General features: G+C 41.5%; 1 protein-coding gene across 1 annotated transcript in view; it reads right to left on the bottom strand.

The window, feature by feature from the left end:
* Window positions 1-20,834, bottom strand: part of VSIG10L2 (V-set and immunoglobulin domain containing 10 like 2) — a gene marked incomplete at its 5' end in the record, with an annotated part of 154,967 nt that overhangs the window by 6,842 nt on the left and 127,291 nt on the right. The window contains 2 exons of the mRNA XM_082274619.1: window positions 11,509-11,533; window positions 14,714-14,836. Coding sequence (XP_082130745.1) covers window positions 11,509-11,533; window positions 14,714-14,836 — 148 coding nt within the window. The remainder of the gene's footprint in view (window positions 1-11,508; window positions 11,534-14,713; window positions 14,837-20,834) is intronic.

The raw sequence follows: 20,834 nt of genomic DNA, 5'->3' as shown, positions 1-20,834 counted from the left end.
AATGCCCAACTGGATATCACTGAGATCTAACCAGTGCAGAAAAGGTGGGGGGGGGGGGGGGGGGTTATAGACACACACAATTCTATGCCATGCTGCCACACCCGTGAATAATGTAAGGTGAAGTTGTGCAAGCAGGAGTGGAAGGACAGAGCAGTAGTTTAAAAGGAACCTTACAAGATGGTTGTTTGTTTGCATACCAATGTTTTCCGAAAAAGATCCAGGGACTGGGATAACTGAGCCCCAGAAGTGATGTTAGAGGGGGACCCCACTTGACTGCACAGCAAATTGTTTGTCCTGAAACTAGCGCCACTTATGAATAGTGGAAGCTTCCATTACTGCACTGAGGCCTCCAATATACAAGGACTGACAGCTTCCTTATAGAGGCTGAAGCAGGTAGGTGGCAGCTATGAGTGGAGGTTAGATGGAAGGCCTGCAGAGAATAAAACTATAGAAATCACTTCATACATCCTATTATACATACATACTATTATTCCAACTCTAGGCAAAATATTTTCAATGAAAGAGGTTGACCTCCAAAAGTATTCACCCCCTTCATGACCATGGCATTTTCTGCTACTCAGACATTATTATCTTTTTTTGGTGGTATTTGCTCACCACATGCATTTTTTAAATTCTTGCTATATAAATAAACAAATACTGAATTTTTTTGTTTAAAAAAAAAAATAATGGATTTTGACTTACTGTAAAATCCTTTTCTCTGAAGTTCATTAACAGACGCAGCTCCATATTCTTCTTAACCACCTATTTACGTCGGTCCTTTGACGCTAAATACCGGGGTTATGGCAGCAGATAGCTACCATAACCCTGGTATTGTTTAAAGACGGCAGGCGATCGGCTTTCAGATAAGGGTGGTCCCAGCGGTTCGCTGTGGGATTCCCCTTACAGTGCGGCGAAAGAGGTGCCCCCCCCCCCGCCGCGTCCTGGACGTTTTCCCCGTTTACCAGACCCGCTGGCAGCAGGGAAAACGATCCGGTCCCGGATCCTCAGAGACAGGAAGTTGAGTGAGGGAAAGATGGCTCAGCCAGGTGATTGCCAGACCATTATTCTTGATCTTTAAGGATAGTCTACAGACGGGTATGGTGCCAGCTGATTGGAAAAAAGTCAGCGTGGTACCAATATTTAAATAAGGGCTGAGATATATCCCAGGTAACTATAGGCCGGTCAGCCTAACATCAGTAGTCTGCAAGATTTTGGAGGGGGTGTTAAGGGACCACATACAAGACTTTAGTAATGAAAACGGTATTATTAGTAGTAATCAGCATGGATTCATGAAAAATCGTTCTTGCCAAACCAATCTATTGACCTTCTACGATGAAGTGAGCTGCCACCTAGATAAAGGAAAGCCTGTGGATGTGGTGTATCTGGACTTCGCAAAGGCCTTTGACACCGTTCCCCACAAACGTTTACTGTACAAACTAAGGAAGGTAGGTATGGACCATAAGGTGAGTACCTGGATAGAGAACTGGCTCCAGGGGAGAGTCCAGAGGGTGGTGATTAATGGGGAGTACTCGGATTGGGCGGGTGTGGAAAGTGGGGTCCCCCAAGGTTCTGTCCTGGGACCAATCCTGTTTAATTTATTCATAAATGATCTAGAGGAGGGGATATCGAGTATAATCTCAGTATTTGCGGATGATACTAAACTAAGCTTGCCAATATCTTCTATGCAGGATGTGGAAACCTTACAAGCGGACCTGAACAAAATAACGGGGTGGGCAACTACATGGCAGATGAGGTTTAATGTTGAAAAATATAAAGTAATGCACTTGGGTGTCAGAAACACGAAAGCAAGCTACTGATTGGGGGGGGGGGGGGGGAACCTCAGGGTGAGTCTAAGATGGAAAAGGACCTGGGGGTACTGGTGGACAACAGGCTTGGCAGTGGCATGCAATGCCAAGCCGCTGCAAGCAAAGCCAACAGAATACTGGGATGTATAAAAAAGGGGATTCACTCCAGAAATAAAGAGATTATTCTTCCACTCTACAAGACTCTGGTCCGGCCACATCTGGAGTATGCTGTCCAGTTCTGGGCACCGGTCCTCAGGAAGGATGTGCTGGAACTGGAAAGAGTCCAGAGAAGGGCAACAAAAATAATTAGGGGAATGGAGGACATCAGCTATGAGGAAAGACTACAAGCACTGAACCTATTCTCTCTGGAGAAGAGACGATTGAGGGGGGATATGATATCAATGTACAAATACTGTACTGGTGAGGACCCTGGCATAAGGAACAAACTATTCAGAGTAAGGGAATACAAAAAGACACGTGGCCACTCACTAAAACTAGAGGAAAAGCGGTTTAACCTTAAAATAAGTAGGGGGGTTCTTCACTGTAAGAGCGGTAAGGATGTAGAATTCTCTTCCACAAGCAATCGTATCAGCAGGGAGCATCGATAGTTTCAAAAAACTATTAGATGGGCACCTTAAAGACCACAACATACAGGGGTATTGTTAAACTTTCAGTGCGAAATAGAAATACATTTTTATTATTACAGGTCAAGAATTGTGAACTTTGAGGCCTCCATTGACCTTGCTACATATTGAGTCAAAACTCTTTCAGTTTGAAACACACATTGCGTCCATTGTTGAGATGGTTTTGTTTGCATGTACTTTGAGATAAAAAGCTGTGTTATCTGCCCCCCGAAAGGAAACTGTGTTTGACAAACTTTTAAATACAATACTCAGAAAGACAGATAAATAAATCGCTTATCACAGGTGGATCGGCCTTTGGGGGAAAAGGTTTACATAAGACATCCTTCCCCTGGTCTTGAAACACGAAAAACCAGAGAGGTCGTAAAACTTTATGTTCAGGCCATGACTCACACAATGGGCGAAACTCAATTTCAGGATAACACCTGTGTTCACCCATCCACAAGCAGGATAAGCTATTGTCTATATCATGAGGAGACAAACAAACGGAAACGGACAAAGACTAGAATCTGTCATTTATTTACCTAAACACAAACAGGGGGATAAAGTTGTTGAAATCTACACGGAGTCACATAAACATTGTCACTTAGATTGATGAGAACTGCAAATCTCAAAATGAATTTCAGAAAATCATAAATTGATATCTCTGCCCCATCATATACAAAAGGTGTTATGGAACTATGATGTTATGACAACCTCCTACTGAGAAGTACATTATATTCTATCATATAGTAGTGTCAAATGGTCAGAAATTTCACCCATATTTTATCATCCAGTCCAAATCATAAATGTACTGTTGTTAACATAGTAATCCCTTAAATGGATAATACTCTAATTGGAAACAAACCATGTATAGAAAAAGTTACATATACAAGCTGTTGTGTATCAATATATATAACTGTATATGTATCTATACAATTCTTACTGCTACTAATTGAAGTCTTGGGTTAAAAAGTAAAATCCAATATATATATTACATAAGATATATTAAATATTAGAATAGTGTTACCAAGATTAATCTTTACTCAGATACCTGGTGGATTAAATGGGCGTCATAGATGAGAGCATGATTACATTTTATGTTTTTTTTATAATAGTCTTAAATGGAGAGATTTTTATTTAATTTTAATATACTGGTTAACCAAGAGGTGTCACCCTATGACATCACCAGTTAATGAATAAGATGTTCCAACCAATAGGAATAATGTTCCTCCCACTGGGTTTGGCTTATGATAATTTTTACTGCCCTTTTGTTCAACACAAAATAAAAAGAAACCAGAGATGTAATAGGGGACACAACACAACACAACACACATCATATCTTGCCCAATATACATCACACTTACAACATACACACTACTAACAGCCATGCACAGACTCATCTACACAGACGACTCCATTTCAATCTGCCATGTATCTGAACCTTTGAGGGACGCCAAACAAAGCTCCTCCCTAATTGGCCACCATCTTGGAAATGCAGCCATCTTAAAGGAACCTGGTAACTACTACTCTAAGCTAAGCGGCCATTTTAAATATGGTAATTATGCCTTGCTGTTATTTGATTATTATTCAATATTGTTTATGTACTTCCTTAAATGTTTTACATTTCGTATTTAAAGGGTAACGAAAGTACAATCCCAGCCGTATAAACCATATGTAGATTTTTCTCTAAAGAGATGATTTTTGTTTTTATAACATTTTTAATATCAGATTAAGCGCATTATTTGCGATTTTACGTCTTCCGTTTTGCATGGCTTATTCTCACTTCATCTGCAGTGGAATGACTTTCGGCCATGTGATTCGCAGACTATTGTGGTCTGATTATATAGAATATTAATTTATGGTTCATACTACACCTGGGAAATACATAATCTTGCTTTATTTTACTTTCATCGTTTAGCTAAATATCACATTGCATTTATCGTTTTAAGTTGATATTTTATGTAAGGTTATCTCTTTGTGTCACTCAAGTATGATCATTTATGGTGAAAATATGTCTTGCGAATAAATATTCTTATATATATATTCCCTACTGTAGACTGTTTCACTAAGATTGGTATATGCTTTTAAAAAGAAATTAACTGATAAAAAAAGAACTTGGGAAAATTGCGTGGTATACTATGAGTGTCTGAACAAAATTAATTGGGTTTTTTTTCTTAGATATTAAATTATTTGCCGTAATCGGCTGGAGGCACTGCGTCATAATTCTATTGATAGTTCAGACATCGCCTTTTAGTAATAAATTAAAAATAGTCAAATTTTATACCAAAACGCACAACATATTAATTGGAGTTGCACTGCTGAGATATCATTAATTTCTTACATATGCCAATCATAATTTTGATCATGGTGACATAATTAATAACTTTGCAAAAAAAAAAAAATAGAATTTTTTTTTTAATATTTTTTTTTAAATTATTTAATTGTGAATATTAATAGTAATGCCCTAAAATGTCTACATAAGGTAAGGTTCACGCTGCCAACTCTGGCTAGATGTTAATCCCACAGCCCCAGTAGATTCGGCACAGATCTAGAATATGTAGAGACACCTCTCTGAGTCTAAAATGGTGGTGTATGTATAGGCTAGTTGGAGTCATACCAAAATCCTCAGAAAAAGTCGGGCCAAAAATGGGCACCAGACGTGGGTAGGGGAAAACCTGATGTATGAACTCACCAAAAGCTTCTCTAACCCCAAAGACTTCAGGAAGCGTGATCACATACTTTTAGAATCATGGCCAATCTTACTGTATCTCTGTGAGGAACTGCACCATAAGGCTCAGCAAAAAGGAATTTAGTAAAGTTCTAATCTCCACTCCAAATAATAAGAAGTGAGATAAGGAACCTCCTTGAGCAGGTGAAAGTGACCTCTATTGGGACACATAGGTTAAGAAAATGTAGCGTGAAACTGCAGGAAAAAGTAGAACTGTGGCAGAAGTTGTATTCAGAAAGCTGTAATATAAGCAACCATTTGAAAGAGCAATGTAAACGATTAATGCAATAAGTAGGAAGTTTTGAGCAAGGAAAAATGTTTTTTTTTAATAGCGGAAGTTGCCGAGTAACCAGTAGTTAAAAATTAAGTTGCCGAGTAACCAGCAGTGGAAAATTTAAAAAAATAAATAAATAAAAATAAAAATGTAACAGTTCCAGTAAGGACAGGAATTCATAAATAAATAAATAGGAAAGTTCAAAAAGGTTATGGTGTCCATACAAAAGGGTACTGCTTATCAGTCCTGCATTATAAATAAAATGAAGTAATTAATTAGACCCAGATATGACTCCCAGTCTGATGGTTATGACCCAGACAAGGGGGGGAGAGTCAGGCAAAGAGTCCACGTCCTACCCCAGCCATATTCCTAAGATAGGAGGGCAGAAATTGGGCAGCCATGCATAACTAGGTATGAGTCATATCAGGTCACCGCAAAAAGACTAGCACCCCTAAAAAGATACCATACACCTCTAGAATTTAAAAAGTTTGTTTTAAAAGAGTACTGTCCCGATTTTTATTAAGACAGGGTCCTTAGATATTACTAATCATTTTGAGGCCTATGAAAACAGCCTTTCTGTGTTGTGCCTCAAGGATGTAATTTAAAAGTCGGCCCACACATAAAAAAAAAAAATCCTTAACGCTGCTAGAGCTGCTATATATAATTTAAAATGTACACAGCACCAAAGCCCACTGAATTTTTGCTGTACTGTACTCAAAAGTGCCTAACACCCTTCAATGGAGGAGTCTGAGTACAACCATCCAGAATTTAAAACCCTGTGCTTTGAGGCATCGGCCAGGTACATAAAAATAAGTTTGGCCAGGGACTACAAGTTGGGGTGTTCACTGGAATGGTTGGCAAAAGAGAGCGACAATTTGCACTCCATCCAACAGACCAGTGAACAAAGAAAGGCGTGAGCCTGTCACCAAAATTGTGGCAGAAACACACCTTTCTCCTCAACCTTAACACTAAAAAAAAAAAAAAAATAAATAAATAAATAAGTAAAAAAAAAAAAAAAGTGCAAGATTTTATACCGGATACCTCAAGGAGGACACCGGACACCCCACAAATAAGGAGGGGGGAACAGAGGCCATTTTAGGATTTCTTTCCAAGGGGACAGGACCCAAGGGTTCAAAGAATCTCCAGGGAGCATCCCCAAAGAGCCCAATTCACCCTTGAGGATGGAAATCCTCGCTATGCCAAATATCCTCAACAAGAGGGGGGACCCCACAAATAAATAGGGATTTTCCCCATCTTAGGGCTCCCCAAAATCCTCGGGAAGATGGAGACATTAAGGCCCAGACCCCGCCAGAACCGAGCGAATGGTTCTGATAGGGATCTGTCCCATCTGTCTGTACCCGAGAGACATAGGCACCGCAGGAAGCGGAGCCAAATATATATATATAAAAAAAAAAAAAAAAAGCCAATAATTCAATTTCTGAAAAGGTTTTTCAGCAGAATAGATGCCAAGGTGGATCGGATGATCACTTGGTTCACTCAGGGCACTGTAGCCCGAACTAAAATAATTCCTCTTTAGGAACAAATCTTGTGGCCAGCCAAAGGCCACAAAATCCTTAAATGCCCAAATAGCAAGGGATCAGAGGGACACACTGAATGGATGCATAGGAGACAGAGGTTCTAACACCATTTTATCCCCAGGTCACAGTATTGAGGATCCTGAAAATCCCTGTCAGGGGGATCTTGGTTGTTAGATAATAACTACTCTCCTATTTTTCAGTGGTCACTTCATCCCTCTGACTCAAACAGGTCGCTCAAAGCGGGCACATTTCGAAAAATCGCCAATGGCGGTGATACAAGGAGGATCAAACCCTAATGACGTAATGAAGTCAAGAGGTTAAAGGTGGTATTACGGTAACCAAGAAGAATCCTCAATGTCAGGTAGTTTTGTTGCCTACCATGAATTGCATTGATGCCCCAAAGGGGGGATATTATATATTTTTTTCCTCCCAAGTAGAAGGTAAATTCTAACAAAATAGTATATCACTGTTCAATTGTTCAATGTGTGGTATCCATGGTGATGAATACGTCCCCATGTTAATGAGCCCCAGAAGTCAGTCTCCCCTGGGAAAGGTTGCATATATAGTCTCACCGTCCATGGTGGTCAGATAAAAGGCTGATCACACGATGGAATAAAAGGAGGACTCTGAGGAAGCTCAGGATACCAACCTCACATTGAAATTCCAACTAAAAGTTATGGCTGAAAACTGTGTGTATCATTTTCTCATGGAATCCATTTTCCTTTATAGGACTAAGAGATCCAGGAAGTAAGCAGGAAACAGAGTCTGATGTGTCTGAGACACCCAAAGGGGGGTACAGTGTGAAGGACCCCGGGATACCCCTGATGGCCGGTCTACCAAGACGAAACTGTCAAGACAGCCAAAGGCAAAAGTGCCCGGAGAAATCCACATTCCACTGGCCAACAGACGATAACCCTTGGATCCACACCTCACTCGGAGTCACCATGCTTGTTTACTGAAGTCACTACACCTACTTGCAGGTGTCTACACCCCATTCAACTATTCCATACCTATCTATAAAGCTGTCAAAGTCCGATTTAAGCCCTATTTCTTCAAGAGTCTGCCTTGGAAAAATGTTTCAAATGGCTACGGCATTTTTTCACACTTTTTCCAAGGAGGGGGGATTTGTTAAACTTTCAGTGCGAAATAGAAATACATTTTTATTATTACAGGTCAAGAATTGTGAACTTTGAGGCCTCCATTGACCTTGCTACATATTGAGTCAAAACTCTTTCAGTTTGAAACACACATTGCGTCCATTGTTGAGATGGTTTTGTTTGCATGTACTTTGAGATAAAAAGCTGTGTTATCTGCCCCCCGAAAGGAAACTGTGTTTGACAAACTTTTAAATACAATACTCAGAAAGACAGATAAATAAATCGCTTATCACAGGTGGATCGGCCTTTGGGGGAAAAGGTTTACATAAGACATCCTTCCCCTGGTCTTGAAACACGAAAAACCAGAGAGGTCGTAAAACTTTATGTTCAGGCCATGACTCACACAATGGGCGAAACTCAATTTCAGGATAACACCTGTGTTCACCCATCCACAAGCAGGATAAGCTATTGTCTATATCATGAGGAGACAAACAAACGGAAACGGACAAAGACTAGAATCTGTCATTTATTTACCTAAACACAAACAGGGGGATAAAGTTGTTGAAATCTACACGGAGTCACATAAACATTGTCACTTAGATTGATGAGAACTGCAAATCTCAAAATGAATTTCAGAAAATCATAAATTGATATCTCTGCCCCATCATATACAAAAGGTGTTATGGAACTATGATGTTATGACAACCTCCTACTGAGAAGTACATTATATTCTATCATATAGTAGTGTCAAATGGTCAGAAATTTCACCCATATTTTATCATCCAGTCCAAATCATAAATGTACTGTTGTTAACATAGTAATCCCTTAAATGGATAATACTCTAATTGGAAACAAACCATGTATAGAAAAAGTTACATATACAAGCTGTTGTGTATCAATATATATAACTGTATATGTATCTATACAATTCTTACTGCTACTAATTGAAGTCTTGGGTTAAAAAGTAAAATCCAATATATATATTACATAAGATATATTAAATATTAGAATAGTGTTACCAAGATTAATCTTTACTCAGATACCTGGTGGATTAAATGGGCGTCATAGATGAGAGCATGATTACATTTTATGTTTTTTTTATAATAGTCTTAAATGGAGAGATTTTTATTTAATTTTAATATACTGGTTAACCAAGAGGTGTCACCCTATGACATCACCAGTTAATGAATAAGATGTTCCAACCAATAGGAATAATGTTCCTCCCACTGGGTTTGGCTTATGATAATTTTTACTGCCCTTTTGTTCAACACAAAATAAAAAGAAACCAGAGATGTAATAGGGGACACAACACAACACAACACACATCATATCTTGCCCAATATACATCACACTTACAACATACACACTACTAACAGCCATGCACAGACTCATCTACACAGACGACTCCATTTCAATCTGCCATGTATCTGAACCTTTGAGGGACGCCAAACAAAGCTCCTCCCTAATTGGCCACCATCTTGGAAATGCAGCCATCTTAAAGGAACCTGGTAACTACTACTCTAAGCTAAGCGGCCATTTTAAATATGGTAATTATGCCTTGCTGTTATTTGATTATTATTCAATATTGTTTATGTACTTCCTTAAATGTTTTACATTTCGTATTTAAAGGGTAACGAAAGTACAATCCCAGCCGTATAAACCATATGTAGATTTTTCTCTAAAGAGATGATTTTTGTTTTTATAACATTTTTAATATCAGATTAAGCGCATTATTTGCGATTTTACGTCTTCCGTTTTGCATGGCTTATTCTCACTTCATCTGCAGTGGAATGACTTTCGGCCATGTGATTCGCAGACTATTGTGGTCTGATTATATAGAATATTAATTTATGGTTCATACTACACCTGGGAAATACATAATCTTGCTTTATTTTACTTTCATCGTTTAGCTAAATATCACATTGCATTTATCGTTTTAAGTTGATATTTTATGTAAGGTTATCTCTTTGTGTCACTCAAGTATGATCATTTATGGTGAAAATATGTCTTGCGAATAAATATTCTTATATATATATTCCCTACTGTAGACTGTTTCACTAAGATTGGTATATGCTTTTAAAAAGAAATTAACTGATAAAAAAAGAACTTGGGAAAATTGCGTGGTATACTATGAGTGTCTGAACAAAATTAATTGGGTTTTTTTTCTTAGATATTAAATTATTTGCCGTAATCGGCTGGAGGCACTGCGTCATAATTCTATTGATAGTTCAGACATCGCCTTTTAGTAATAAATTAAAAATAGTCAAATTTTATACCAAAACGCACAACAGTATACAATGTACAACATACAGGGGTATACAATGTACGGCTAACAGCAAACACACACACATCATAGGTTGAACTGGATGGACTGATGTCTTTTTTGACCTTACTATGTAACAACTGAATATAACCCAGCAATATAATGATTTGTTCCCCCTTTATTTTCACCTGGTGATCCAGACCAAGCTGTCCAGAAACAAACCATTTAACACCAACCGGGTTAACAGTTTCCCAAAACAGTCTCATTCAAGGCATACTGTGATAACTGTCACATTTGCTTGTGCTCTCAAATCAACTGTCAAACCATCAAATGGTTGGTGTCATAACTAATCAAATGTAGAGCACCAGTGCAGTTGCAGATCAATAGAAGCAGCTTCCTTGGCTGTAAAGGATAGGAAGGTTTAGTTCTGTTTTACTTTGTTAGTCACTTAAGTCCATCAAAATCTACTAGTCTGTCTAACACTTCCCTCTCCAGCAGCTGTCACACTCTGCTGTCCAACAGTCTCTATGTTGATCCTCCATAGATAGAGTGGTCACCCTAAGACAGGAAATGCTTTACTGGTCAGATCACCAGGTGAAAAAAAAAAAACTAAAATATAAAAAACAAAAGCAGCCACCACATATAAGGACTGGTAAGTAGCCATACATTCAATCTCTGGTTTTGGGTTAAGATGTGATTTAAAGCTGAGTTCCAGCCTTTTCTGCGTTTATTACAAGTCAGCAGCTACAAAAAGTGTCACCTGTCCCACGATCCAGCAATGTGGATGCCCGAAGCCTCGATCCTCTCCCTTTGGTCTCGGCGGCGCTGGCATCACCAGTGTGGGCACCCGGCTGTGACAGCTTGCGGCTTCACAGCGGGTGCGCACTGCACTTCTGCGAGTCGCTCTGTGCGTCTTGATTGGCCGGCAATCTTCAGGGACCTGTGCCGTGTCCCAGAAGATTGCAGGGAGGGAGGGGGAGAGGAGAACTTCTGCTCGGGGCGCCGCAGCACTCTGAGTGGCAGTAGGAGCGGTACCTATCAAAACTAGGTACCCGTTCCTCCCCAAATGTGGCATGCCAGGGGGTTAGGACTACTTAAAGCGGAAGTTCCACTTTTGGGTGGAACTCCGCTTTAAGCAAATGCCAAAATATCTGATGCATACAAATCATAAATGACTTACGCTCGGAAGAACCAATCATGGAGCCCTGGACAAAGAAAACAAATAAAAGAAGTGTTTCAGTACTTACAATGAGGTCGGATATTAGTAAATTATTCAAATTTCCATAAAATCACTTAAATAAATGTATGAAATACTAATATATAATAAACAAGTTAATCAAACAACGGAGGGCTGGCTTGCTGCTTCTGGCAGGGGGAGATATGTTGTATTAGTAGCAGAGGCCGGTCTATCCTGGTCTACTCTGGCAGAAATGGACAATTATGTCAAACAAGTCAAAGGCAGCATCTAATACAATAGTTCATATACTTCCCTTCATTCCCCTTGCAGGACCAGCTTGGTGGAGGTATTTTCCTCTTAAGTCAACACTAAGGGTCCATTTACACTGTTTACACCATACAAGTTAAAAAGCATGTGTCCAACCTCCCCATAAAAAAAAAAAAAAAGATTGATCCCGTCTCTGCTCTGCAGTGCAGCACATCTTGAAAAATACATGTCTATTTTTTCTGTATTTTAGGCCCACAGAAGTCAATAGCAACATATTAAAAGATGTGCTTTGCAGCACTGGCAACAGATATCAACAAAGCTTTTGTCATTGTCTTTATTCACTCTAAATCTTAAATGAAAAAATACATTGGAAATGCTAAGGTACACTATATTACCAAAAGTATTGGGACACCTGCCTTTAGACACACATGAACTTTAATGGCATCCCAAGTCTTAGTCCATAGGGTTCAATATTGAGTTGGCCCACCCTTTGCAGCTATAACAGCTTCATCTCTTCTGGGAAGGCTGTCCGCAAGGTTTAGGAGTGTGTCTATGGGAATGTTTGACCATTCTTCTAGAAGCGCATTTGTCAGGTCAGGCACTGGTGTTGGAGGAGAAGGCCTCTGCTCTAATTCATCCCAAAGGTGTTCTATCAGGTTGAGGTCAGGACTCTGTGCAGGCCAGTCAAGTTCCTCCACCCCAAACTCACTCATCCATGTCTTTATGGACCTTGCTTTGTGCACTGGTGCTCAGTCATGTTGGAACAGGAAGGGGCCATCCCCAAACTGTTCCCACAAAGTTGGGAGCATGAAATTGTCCAAAATGTCTTGGTATGCTGACACCTTAAGAGTTCCCTTCACTGAAATTAAGGGGCAAAGTCCAACCCCTGAAAAACAACCCCACATCATAATCCCCCCTCCACCAAATGATTTGGACCAGTGCACAAAGCAAGGTCCATAAAGACATGGATGAGCGAGTTTGGGGTGGAGGAACATGACTGGCCTGCTCAGAGTCCTGTCCTCAACCCGCATGAAATACCTTTGGGATGAATTAGAGCAGAGACTGCGGGCCAGTCCTTCTTGAACAACATCAGTGCCTTAACCTTACAAATGCGCTTCTGGAAGAATGGTCAAACATTCCCATAGACACTCCTAAACCTTGTGGACAGCCTTCCCAGAAGAGTTGAAGCTGTTATAGCTGCAAAGGGTGGGCCAACTCAATATTGAACCCTACAGACTAAGACTGGGATGCCATTAACCTTCATCTGCGTGTAAAGGCAGGCATCCCAATACTTTTGACAATATAGTATTTTCGGGTAGTCAGCTGACCTCATTCTTTGGGCACATGGAGTAACTATCCAATAGGAGAGTTACTGCATGCTTAGCTTAGTTAGTTGCTTAGTTAATTCCAGGTGGCGACATTTTTTTTTGGCCAGACAATGTATAACGCCTTTATAAATAAAACAAGCCTTTTTTTTATTCTTTCATGAGCTTAGTAGATGTCTTCTACTTATTCTTATGCGGCAGTGCAATACATGTATAAACTTTAATGTGCTATTATTATAGGCTGGGGGTGGAATTGTGTTGCCAATTTAGAAAAGGCAAGAGGAGCAGTGTTCATTTTGATGTCAAATTTCTAGTTTTAGTCATAGTCTTTTGACTAAAATACCACTTTAGTTTTAGTTGTAGTTGTATTTTGGTCATCCGAATTATTTTAGTCGTATTTTAATCAACTAAAATCTCCAATACCAGTGTTAATCTCATCGCCAAAAATATTTTCTGCAACAAAATACTCTAGTATATTGACGGTTCACACCAAGACCTGGGGTAAGCCCTTGTTGTTTGAGCATGAAAGATCAAACATTAACCACTTAAGCCACGGAAGATTTTACCCCCTTCCTGACCAGGGGGTATTTTGCGATTCGGCACTGCGTGACTTTAACGGACAATTGCGCGGTCGTGCGACGCTGTACCTAAACAAATTTACGTCCTTTTTTTCCCACAGAGCTTTCTTTTGGCGGTATTTGATCACCTGTGCGATTTTTTGATCATGCGCTATAAACAAAAAATAGCGTAAATTTTGCAAAAATAGCAATATTTTTCACATTTTTTTATATGAAATTCCCCCCAAAAAAATGTAAAAATCAAAATTTTTTAACATTTTCGGCCAATTTGTTTTATGCTACATATGTTTGGTAAAAAAAAATCGCAAAAAGTGTATTTTGATTGGTTTGCGCAAAAGTTATCGCATTTACTAACAAAGGGAAAGATTTTTGTCATTTTTGTTGTTTTTTTTTTTAAACGCGTAATGGCGGCGATCTGCGATTTTTTTTGCGGTACTGCGACATTGCGGCGGACAGATCGGACCCTTGACTGACATTTTTGGGGTTACCAGTGACATTACTGCAGTAATCAGTGCTATACATATGCACTGTTACTGCAAAATTACACTGGTAGTGAAGGGGTTAACTTTATTTGAGAGGGAGGGGCTGTGTGTGTCCCTAGGGGCGTGATTCTAACTGTGATTGGCTGTCTGTTGAGCTGTAGAAACAGTGATCAACGGTTCTACATAGTAGAACCGTGTGATCACAGTTTCTACACAGGGGAGAATGACAGGCGGCTTGTTTACACAAGCTGCCTGACTTTCTCCCTCTGCAGCAGCGATCGCAGAGTGACCGGCGGACATCGGGTCCGCTGGTCACACGCGCGGGGGGGTCCGTGACCACGCGGGAGCGCGCCTCCGGCGGCGCGCGCTCGCTCCCTAGACCCTCACAGGCTAGCGACGTAGACCTACGTCACTTTGCCTGTGAGGGGCTGACTGCCGACGTAGATAGTCGTGCGGCAGTCGGCAAGTGGTTAACTGCATGCCACAGTTACATACAGTAGCACATACAGTAAATGGTAACATTGACTTTTTAGAGTGTGACCAAGACAAAACTTACGTGGGTGGTTCTGGCGGTTTCTGGCAATGTATTGGAATACCAGGAGACTCACTACAACTGCCACCAACATGCCTGCAAATCCAGCCCCTATGGCAACAGGGTAAATATTGTCTGGAGGATCCGCTGCAAGAAAACCATTGGACAATATTTATATGTGATGAGTGGCACATGGATACAATAGGCACAACTGATTAAACATTTACTTCTTCTAAAATGGTTTAACCCCCCCATATCATTGGCTGCTGTCATCAGGCAAGAAAAGCATTAAAGCAGAGTGCATCGTCTGTCTCTACCTAACCAGCCAATCACAGACTTTGCCTCACAGATTACATAATAAATTGACATAGTTATAAAAGAAGCTGAATTACAGCAAGAGTTTAGGTTCACTTTAAAGAGGAACTCCAGTCTAATGCTCATATGTAAAAATGTATTATATTTTTCATGAGATCCAGAAAAGCTGATTTGTCACCCAATAGGCTGGAAAACCCCAGGTATACCGTCACTTTGTATCAGGTTATCTTTACCGATTTAGATTTGTGAGTCCTTCAAACTGGATTACAAGTCAGGCAGAAGGAGCTGAATTCATGCAAATTAGCATGACCCCTGAGGGACATCTGTGCTTATACTAATTAATGTGTTAGGATGATGGACGGCAGCAGAGTGAAGTAATATTAGAGTGTTAAAATCGAAGTGCCGCACCAAAGGTTAGAGTATCATAAAGGGGTTTTGTTCAAAGCATAATGCAGGTGCTGAAGCCAATGTGTTTCGGGGACCACAGATCATCTCCTTCGTAAAGGACTTAAAAAATAAGTTCACTTTTGGAACAAGTAAAATGTATCAGCATCTGCAGCCCCCCCCCATGACAATGTGCAGCCCCCCCCCCATGAGAGTCTGCAACCTCCACCCCCCCCCCCATGACAGTCCTCTGCCTCCTCTCCCCCTTGACAGTATTCAGCCCCCCATGACAGTCTGCAGCCCCCCCCCCATGACAGTCTGCAGCCTCCCAGTCCCCATGAGAATCTGCAGCCTCCCCCCCCTCCATGACAGTGAACAGCCTCTACCCCATGACAGTCTTAAGCCTACCTCCCCATGACAGTCTGCAGCCTCCTAGTCCCCATGAGAGTCCGCAGCCTCCCCCCGCCCCCATGACAGTCTTAAGCCTCTACCCCATGACAGTCTTCAGCCCCCCCCCATGACAGTCTGCAGCCTCCCAGTCCCCATGACAGTCTTCAGCCCCCCCATGACAGTCTTAAGCCTCTACCCCATGACAGTCTTCAGCCCCCCCATGACAGTCTGCAGCCTCCCAGTCCCCATGACAGTCTTCAGCCCCCCCATGACAGTCTTAAGCCTCTCCCCCATGACAGTCTTCAGCCCCCCCTATGAGAGTCTGCAGCCTCTGCCCGCCCCCATGACAGTCTTAAGCCTCTCCCCGATGACAGTCTTCAGTCCCCCCCAACATGACAGTCTGCAGCCTCCCCTTCCCCCCCATGACAGTCTGCAGCCTCCCAGTCCCCATGGGAATCTGCAGCCTCCCCCCATGACAGTCTTCAGACTCCCCCCATGACAATAGGGCAGAGATCTTTTTCCTACCACACCCGCTGTCACTATTTGAAATCAGCACAGCCGTACAGGCTCCACCCACACAGCGGCATAATTGTGGCTGACGGCTTGTAGTTTTCAATGAGCTGCGAGGGCGCTGGGGAGCATCCTCCTAGTTCATTGATCTTCCCGCTCTCAGGTAACTGCCTGCCCGTATGAGATACAAACAAACAGCTATCCTAAGAGTCTGTAGGAACTGGACATTGCAATAATCTGCTGGTCGTGGGTTGCAACGCTCTGCAGGCTCGTTAAAAAAATAAATGCACATTTTTTTACCTGCAAAAAAAATCTGCGTTTATTTATTTATTTTTAAAAGGTGAACCTATCCTTTAAGATATACAATATCTTTAAGACCCCGTTCACACTGGGGCGATCCGACTTGCCGGGGCGACCTCACAGGTCACGGCGCGCAGCTCGCACCGCGACCTCTGAGCGGCCGGCACGGACTTCATAACATTGAAGTTAATGCAGGTCGCTCCGGGTCACCCCAAAGAAGCTCCGGACCCTTTTTCTAAGTTGGAGTGACTTGTGTCGCTCCTATTAGAACGGGTCCACAGCTTCTCTATGGCAGGCGACCTGTCAGGCGACCAGGTCGCCCCAGTGTGAATGGGGTCTTACGGACTCAAAATGATCATTTAAAACTCAGTGCTGAGTGCTCACAACAGGTACGTAAAGTGTCACACTCATGTGCTGTGGCTCCATTGGGTCTTTGAAGGCGGTTCTGGTTAAATAATTGTGGAAAATTGTGGGTGGGCCAATCTAAGGTATGAGTGTCCCTTCCTAACAATACAGTGGTAACATCGGAGTATTAATTAGGTTGTATCTGGTAGTATGTAAGTAGTTAATTTTCCCTGAGCCGGTGTAGTTCCGGCTGGGGGTCCTTTGATTGGGTGGCAGATCCAACTGGTTAATCATGAGTATATAGGCCTTCAAAGACCTTAGACCGAGCATAAGCTGAGGTTGGTTTATTTGCTATGCATTGACTGTATTATATGCATTAAACTTGTTTTTCTTCTGAATGTTGTATTTAATGGTTTGTAAAAAAAAGGGTGCTATGGCCATTCGACCCCAAATAAAATATGTCGTCTGGTCATTTTCGAAGGGGGGGATGGATCAAGTGTTTAATGTTTTATAGATACCCAGAGCCTCGGCATTCTACATGTCCCTCAGTCAAGGGTAACACTCTTCCTATGCTATGGAATGCACTACAGTTTGGTCACCCTTGTACCAAAACTACAGTGGAATGTAATGATGCAAATGGCAGGCATGGTTAAGTGCATTGTCTTCCCCCAATTGATACCGCCTCTAGGTAGTCAATCAGTGGCTAGCCATGCTTAGCTTCATTCACGGAATCTTGCGACTGAAAGCAAGTGCAGACTACTGCACTTCTCATGGGAAATACAATTCCTGCAGGAGCTTGCACATCATAGGGAAATAATGTGCTAGTCCAGCTGAGACCTACCCACCTTTCCCCACAGGTGTGCGTGTGAGCAGCCACTTCAAAGGTATGACCAGGTGCTGATTCTTTCTAGGGAACACAGTAGTTTTAACTGGTAAATTATAGTGAGTAAAGCGGTGATAAAACAGTTGAGCTACAAATACCTAAAACCCATTTTAGCTCCACACCATGTTAACTCATCAACATGCTATCTCTATATCTCTACACTGCCACGCGTTATGATTTTGACTGATATTTGTTTTGAAATATTGCAAAAATTTGGTTGAAATGATGCTTCTTGTTCCACTGCATTGATCTATGGCAGTAGAGCAGACTAACGGTTACTCCCAGGGCCAGAACAAGAGGTCGGCAGAAGTGGCAGCTTCCAAGTGTGCAGCGTGTATTGTAGGGATGGGGGCACCGCAAGTTCCCTTTACTTGATGGCTGACAGGAGTAGTGACAGTGGCAACGCTACTTCTGTCAGCTCAGTGCTGGAAGCAGCAAGGAGAAGAGGGGAGAGCCGGGAGGAGGTGCAGGCTGTGCTCTCTCTCCCTTTCCTCCTCAAAAGCTCGCACCAAAAGAAGGGAAGGGGGCGCAATTTGGCATCTTTGCCCTGGGCACTGGATGATCTTGTCCAAACACTGGTTACACCCCTCACCAAAAGTGTCCCAAGAAAACCTGTAGTGTTTGGGAAGAACGGGGGTGTGTTTAAGTAGATCTGTTAAGATTATCAAATGCACCGGGCAGTGTGGTCCAATTCTGGTGCCTATTCGACTGAAAAGGCATATTTAGATACACTGCACGTGAAGGAAGGTGCAGAAATTCTTCCAATCTGTAGGTGGCACTGTGCTATTGTTACAGGTGAAGTTTATTAGGGAATCAAAAAAAAAAAATAAAGACAGCTGTATTGTACAGACTGTCAGACAGTAGACAACAAATTTACAATGCAGTTTCGTATACAAAAAAGTTTTACTGAGCTTATTAAAAGTTAGTGTGGACAGGCGTACATAGTACAAACAACAGTGTTAACAACAATCCGGAGTTTATTAAGAGAACTGTCCCCTTGTGAACTCCATCATTCTTCTAAGGGAATACACTCGTCTGATTGGACACTGAAGTCCCTTGAGATCTTAAGGAGCCATGTTTGAGGAGGGACCTTATAAAAGGGTGAACCGTATCATTTGGGCGTACCTGGAGCAAGAGGTAGGTCAGAGACAGGTACCCGCGGGTTAGGGAAAGAGATCAGTGCAGCAAAAGGTTTCTGACAACTAGGGTCAGCCTAAGGAGAACACCTTCAGTGTTGGGTACTGCCCAAAGCACATGAATGACACTGCTGCAGATGAAGGAAGGAAGACCGGTAGAAGATGGAAGCGTCCGTGATGACCGTCAGCACTGGAGGGCTTAATTTGACAGGTAACATTGGAGCATAAAGCTAAAGGCCCATTTATTAAACCAAAAATAGCGTATTTTCATTTAGGTATACACTTTAGGACCATTTAAACTGCATGTCATTACTGTTCGAGTCCACTATTGCTAAAAAAAAAAAAAAAAAAAAACTATATCATTTATCTGGAAAAATGGTGTGCAAGGACTAGCCCTGCTGCTAAATGGACTTCTACGGCATTGCATGAGACAGAAACAATATTCATAAAAATTCAGTTTTTATTTTACAACATATTTAAAATCAAAAATGCAAAGTGTGTAATATCATTAAAAACAGTACGATAATATCTATACATGATACAGCTATAGTACTTATTGTACACAACAATAGACTGGAGGTGTATAGGTGGTTTGATCAGCCAAGGGTCCCACCAAACGTCCCAGCTGTGACGTGACGCTACTCGTATTGTAAGACCTCACTTAAGTTAAAATTTATAAAATAAATTTAGCTTGTCTTGTAAAACACTCGCAGACCAAGTAACTGTCATTTCAAGGTTCTATTGTATATCCTTATATCAATGCAAATTGTGAAACAAGCATAAATGTGAACACACAGTATAAAGTACATCCGGAACATATACACTTCACATTTTCCACCTTTTGTTATGTTACAGCCTTATTCAAAAATGTATTAATTTCATTATTTTCCTCAAAATTCAACAAACACTACCCCATAATGACCACATGATAGAAGTTTGTTGGAAATCTTTGCACATTTATTAAAAATAAAAAATCTCATGTACATAAGTATTCACAGCCTTTGCCATGACACTCACATTTTAGCTCAGGTGCATCGTTTTTCCACTGATCATCCTTGAGATGATTCTACAACTTGATTGGAGTCCATCTGTGGTAAATTCAGTTGACTGGGCATGATTTGGAAAGGCACACACCTGTCCATATAAGGTCACCTTGAAGTCCAAGGAATTGTCTGCAGACCTCCGAGACAGGATTGCATTGTGGCACAGATCTGAGGAAGGATACAGAAACATTTCTGCAGCATTGAAGGTCCCAATGAGCAAAGTGGCCTCCATCATAGGTAAATGGAAGAAGTTTGGAACCACCAGGACTATTCCTAAAGCGGGCTGCCCAGCCTAACTGAGCGATCGAAGGAGAAGGACCTTAGACAGGGAGGTGACCAAGAACCTGATGGTCACTCTGACAGAGCTCGAGTGCTTCTATGTGGAGAGAGAAGAACCTTCCAAAAGAACAACCATCTCTGCAGCACTCCCCCAATCACTCAATCAAGCCTGTATGGTAGAGTGGCCAGACGGAAACCACTCCTCAGTAAAAGGCACATGACAGCCTGCCAGGAGTTTGCCAAAATGCACCTGAAAGACTCGCAAACCATGAGAAACAAAATTTTCTGGTCTGATGAAACAAAGATTAAACTCTAAAAGCGTCATGTCTGGAGGAAACCTTATCACCTGTACAATGAAGAGAGATCATACCGCTCAGGCTAGTCACAGTCCCGATTCAAGGTGGGTGCTGAACCTCGGCTCGCCACCAGGAGAATCATGAAAGAAGAAAATGGTCGCACACCACCACGGAATCCAATGAAGAAAAGTTCCTTTTCACAAGTGGTACAAGGTACCTTGTACCACTTATGTGAATAAAGAAACTTTTCTTCTTAGGATTCCG

The sequence above is a fragment of the Pelophylax lessonae genome (genome assembly GCF_965119305.1).
Source record: "Pelophylax lessonae genome assembly, chromosome: 12".
NCBI lineage: Eukaryota > Metazoa > Chordata > Amphibia > Anura > Ranidae > Pelophylax > Pelophylax lessonae.
Note: the sequence above shows the minus strand (reverse complement) of the source record. Positions and strands in the feature narration are given on the sequence as shown.